The 5,665-nt window shown below is 32.7% G+C and overlaps 1 protein-coding gene across 1 annotated transcript; it reads left to right on the top strand.

The window, feature by feature from the left end:
- Window positions 1-726: 726 nt before the first annotated feature.
- On the top strand, window positions 727-3,688 carry LOC139481153 (toll-like receptor 4). The gene has a single exon (XM_071264289.1). It carries the CDS (start codon window positions 885-887, stop codon window positions 3,444-3,446), a length of 2,562 nt encoding a protein of 853 aa, XP_071120390.1. The 5' UTR covers window positions 727-884; the 3' UTR covers window positions 3,447-3,688.
- Window positions 3,689-5,665: the final 1,977 nt, after the last annotated feature.

Genomic DNA, 5,665 nt, shown 5'->3' with positions numbered 1-5,665 from the left:
AGCATTTTTCTCTATGACAATTTACTGAGGCATGGGGCCTCGTTATATTAGTTTTCTATGTATTTGAACAACTGTATCATTTGCATGTCACGCTGAAGTTGCGAGTTCGAATCTCACACGTAGCAGCTTTGTTCGACTCTTTTTTTAGTTTACTAGGTTTGTACTTTTTTAGCGGAGGTCTATGGTGGTCCTTAGGTCTCTCTAGGCACTTCGTCTTCCTACATCCACAAAGCTGACTGCCACGAAATATCTCAATAGTGCTGAAAGAGGCGTTAAACACCAATCAATCAATCAATCTAATAATAAAACAAATGACTGCTTCAAAAAATTTGATAAATGCCAAATATCATTTATCTGATTTCTTTAATGACTTTAGATTATGAATACATTTGTAAAATTATACTACTTTGCATTCAATTTATGTAGTGCTTAATTAATTAAGCTGCACAATATTATGCAACGAAATTTCCTGTACAACAAATTGACTTACAACAACATTTTCTTTTTTGTAGGAAGTAAAGAAGGAATGTGCATTTATAAAACGCAGTAAAAGCAGGAACAAATTATTATTAAAAATTTATATATGCAGTCATAAGGTTTTTGATATTTTTCTTTACGTTATTGATTGATGTTAAATCAATGACAAGGAAATAACGAAGTAAAAGTAAAAGTATTGTATCACAATCTTAATATCACGTGTAGTCATAACTCATATTCCATATTTTCAAAGAGTTGACATTTGAATACATATTTGTTTAAGAGGGAAGCATTTGAATTGGAGATTGAAGTAAAGTTCTGGTATTTCTATGTGATATTCCCGTCACTTAATCTTCACGAAAATCAACGTTGAGAAATCTAGTTAATACGATTTATATTGAATAGCCATGATACGGTTGTTATATTTACTATTTCTTACATTCGGAACACATTGTAGTTCAGTTTCAACAATTGCAATGTATACATTATTTAAACCTTGCGAGTTCTATCAGAGATGTCAGTGTGAAAGAGACCAGGGATCATCTCTTTACCTTGCAGATTGTTCAGGACTCAATATGACACAAATACTGAAGTTTCCGAATACAATTGTGAAACTTACACTGCGAATGAATAGTTTGGAGATGATTAACGATGGTATCTTTTTTGATAACAGACTTTTGCGATCGTTGGATCTTTCTTTCAATAGAATAAACACACTTTCGCCATCATCTTTTATCGGGTTAGAACAGTTAAAAGAACTCGACCTCCAATATAACAACCTGAGTGAGATTAGTTTTACACATCAATGGAGCGTCAAGTTACAAAACTTGGTCTCTCTAAATTTGAAAGGAAATTTTTATGAAGAATATCAACCAGACATACCATTTTTGGTTCGATTGGAAAATTTGAAAATGGATTTTGTGTTCAACAAAACAGCAATACTGAGTAAACAGTTTAAAAATCTCAAACACCTGAAGCTTCTGGATTTTTCTGGATTAACAGGACATTGTTCAGTGCCATTTTTAACACCACATACATTCCAAAATGTACCACACGTTCGAAATATCAGTTTAGCTAAGTGCAAATTAAGATCCTTGCAGAGAGGAGCTTTTAATATAATGAAAAATATTACCTTCCTTGATTTATCAGAAAATAAATGCCTAAAATTTCAAGTGTTAGAAAACGTAACAGCCGACCTTCAGTTTTCCGCAATCAAAATTTTAAAAGTCAACAAAATCCATAAAGTTTTCGACATGAATACATATTTGCAGACCACCCATATAATGCATTTGCATAACACATCAATCCAAGAGCTTCATATGGACAGTAACCGTCTTCAGCAAGTAGAACGTGGTGCTATGAAGTTTCTCCCCAGGACATTGATCTATTTATCAGTAAAAGACAACATGTTTTCCCTAGGACATTACATGTTCGACTTACATTGGTTGTCATTAGAAACTGTAGATGCATCCGGTATGTTTTCATTTCACACGGAAGATCAACACGCTGAAAAATGCAATTTAGATCTTGTGTGTACTTGGCACACTGATGAAAGCTATAATGTTTTTAATGATTCGAAATCTAAACAAATGTTTTTTGAACAGGATCAATTTGGTTTTATGCCCATACCCATACCTTGGAATCTTAAGACATTAATTTTAAGGTCTAGTGGATCAAAATATAACATACCGGAAATAAACTTATCAAGTAATAAGTTAGAAAGGGTTGACCTGAGTGACAATATTTTGACACGTTGGATTGGCCCCTTAAGAAATTTAAAGAATTTGAGATACCTAGATCTATCTTCAAATATGTGCTCGAACGTGTCAACATTTTTCTTCGGTCCAGACTTCAACATGTTGAAAGAGCTGTTATTAAGAAATAATCTACTAGGACTGGCTTTACCATCTGATAGTCATGGAAACACATTCCAACACTTGCTTAATTTAATGACACTTGATTTATCTCAAAACAGAATATCAAAAATACCTAAACTGATTTTTAAGTCTCAAAGAAAAATGGAATTTCTGGACCTTAGTGACAATTTTATCGAAAATATTGACTTTCAATTATCACATTTGATAAAGCTGTCATACTTAGATTTAAGAAATAACTTTATAACATTTCTCGATAGCCATACTATTGTCGAGATTAATTCTCTAGTTGACAAGGGGAACAACCTGTTTATATATATGTTTGAGAACAAACTGGTATGCACATGCAATTCCAAAAGTTTTATAGATTGGATGGGAAGTACAAGTGTACATATTGTTGATAAAAATCATTACTTCTGTCAATTATCAACAGGAAAACGTGTTCTCATGGAAAATGTTCCCGAACTCTACAAAAAATTGGAAAAAGATTGTACATCTTATGAAGTTCTTACTTATGGCCTAGTTGTAACAATTCTACTTTTTATAATAGTAATGATCATGGGTATTTGCTACCGATTTCGATGGAAGCTAAGGTATTTGTATTATATGGTGAAAATAAGATCTCGAAGTAAAATACCACAAATCGACAAAGATACAAATGAATATATGTATGACGCCTTCGTGTCTTATGCAGACGAAGATCAATCATTTGTTCACACACAGTTACTTCAAACACTGGAAAAAGACAATGATATTCGCCTATGCTTACATAAGAGAAACTTTTTACCCGGAAATGATATAGCAACTAACATTACTTCCGCTATTCACAATAGTCGAAAAACTGTTGTCATTATGACTTACCATTACCTGAAATCGTACTGGTGTATGTTTGAGTTTAATATGGCGAGAATGGAGAGTATTTACGAACGCAATAACGAAAATGTACTTTTCCTTGTGGTCTTTGAGCAAATATCTGCTTGTGATTTTCCTTTGCAAATCTTAGAGGTTGTTCAATCCCAATCGTACATAGAATTCCCAAACGACGAGCAAGGGGATGTAGTATTTTGGCAACAGCTTGTTACGGCATTAGAATAACATTGTACCGAAACATTTCAAAATATTGTAAAAAAGTGAAAAAGCGAAAGATCCTCCACCTTCTTTCGGAGAGAAACAGGTACAGAAATTATCTCACATCTAAATTCCACGCATAGACTAACGCGAACAGAGTAGAAAATGTATTTTACATTTTTTAGTGACAGCAATATTTAATTAACATTTGAACAGTTTGTTGATACTGAAAATATTTTGTAAATGATAAATAAAAACCAATCATTTGATTTGATTTGTTGTAGTTGCAAATTGTGACCGTTGGGATTAACCCTAATAGTTTTGGTTGCCAATCTTAAGACCCTTGTTAATGCAAAAAAAAACACTTGTATATATGCTCCTATTAGTTTATTTATAAGCTTCCACAGTTCTTCAGACATAGTTTTTGAAAATACTTTATTATATTTCTTGTACATGTTTAATCACTACCAACAAAAAACAATAGCGTCGTTCGGTATCAAAAGAGGGATTTGTGAAACCTGGGGCCGGTAACAAGAAGCATTATTATGTCTTACGAACGCCTAAAGGGCGTCTTTAGATTTAATTTTGTTATAATAAAACATCCATGTAAACACGCATCCCACATTGCATGATAGGACCCGACACTACAAATTTCGTGTTTCGGCAGTTAAGTTTGGGATGGTCATTTTAAGATGCATTATTATAATATAATAAAATATGAAAAGTATTCATGCTTATATTGATATATTTATATTTTAATTCTTCTTCAATATATCTAGTTATCATGACAGATCTGCCATCATCAGGGGTCCAACTGTCAATTTTATGTTAAAGTCTTTAACTTTGATGTACTAAGCATATCTGCAATAGTTGCGTATAACAAACATAAAAGTATCGGAGATATGCTTAGTAGATCAAAGCTAATAAGTGAAGACAAGGGGAACAACCTGTCTATATATATGTTTGAGAACAAACTGGTATGCAAATGAATATATGTATGACGCCTTCGTGTCTTATGCAGACGAAGATCAATCATTTGTTCACACACAGTTACTTCAAACACTGGAAAAAGAAAATGATATTCGCCTATGTTTATATAAGAGAAACTTTTTACCCGGAAATGATATAGGAACTAACATTACTTCCGCTATTCACAATAGTCGAAAAACTGTTGTCATTATGACTTACCATTACCTGAAATCGTACTAGTGTATGTTTGAGTTTAATATGGCGAGAATGGAGAGTATTTACGAACGCAATAACCATGATAACGAAAATGTACTTTTTCTTGTGGTCTTTGAGCAAATATCTGCTTGTGATTTTCCTTTGCAAATCTTAGAGGTTGTTCAATCCCAATCGTACATAGCACTTCCAAACGACGAGCAAGGGGATGTAGTATTTTGGCAACAGCTTGTTATGGCATAAGAATAACATTGTACCGAAACATTTCAAAATAATGTAAAAAAGTGAAAAAGCGTACGATCCTCCACCTTCTTTCGGAGAGAAACAGGTACAGAAAATTATCTCACATCTAAATTCCACGCATAGACTAACGCGAACAGAGTAGAAAAAGTATTTTACATTTTTTAGTGACAGCAATATTTAATTAACATTTGAACAGTTTGTTGATACTGAAAATATTTTGTAAATGATAAATAAAAACCAATCATTTGATTTGATTTGTTGTAGTTGTGAATTGTGACCGTTGGGATTAACCCTAATAGTTTTGGTTGCCAATCTTAAGACCATTGTTAATGCAAAAAAAAAAACACTTTTATATATTCTCCTATTAGTTTATTTATAAGCTTCCACAGTTCTTCAGACATAGTTCTTAAAAATACTTTATTATATTTCTTGTACAGGTTTAATCACTACCAACAAAAAACAATAGCGTCGTTCGGTATCAAAAGAGGGATTTGTGAAACCTGGGTCCGGTAACAAGAAGCATTATTATGTCTTACGAACGCCTAAAGGGCGTCTTAAGATTTAATTTTGTTATGATAAAACACCCATGCAAACACGCATCCCATATTGCATGATAGGACCCGACACTACTAATTTCGTGTTTCGGCAGTTAAGCTTGGGATGGTCATTTTAAGATGCATTATTATAATATAATAAAATATGAAAAGTATTCATGCTTATATTGATATATTTATATTTTGATTCTTCTTCAATATATCTAGTTATTATGACAGATCTGCCATCATCAGGGGTACAACTGTCAATTTTATGTTAAAGTCTTT

The sequence above is a fragment of the Mytilus edulis genome, chromosome 7, assembly GCF_963676685.1.
Source record: "Mytilus edulis chromosome 7, xbMytEdul2.2, whole genome shotgun sequence".
Classification (NCBI taxonomy): Eukaryota; Metazoa; Mollusca; class Bivalvia; order Mytilida; family Mytilidae; genus Mytilus; species Mytilus edulis.
The sequence above is the reverse complement of the archived record's forward strand: the minus strand, read 5'-3'. Positions and strand labels throughout refer to the sequence as shown.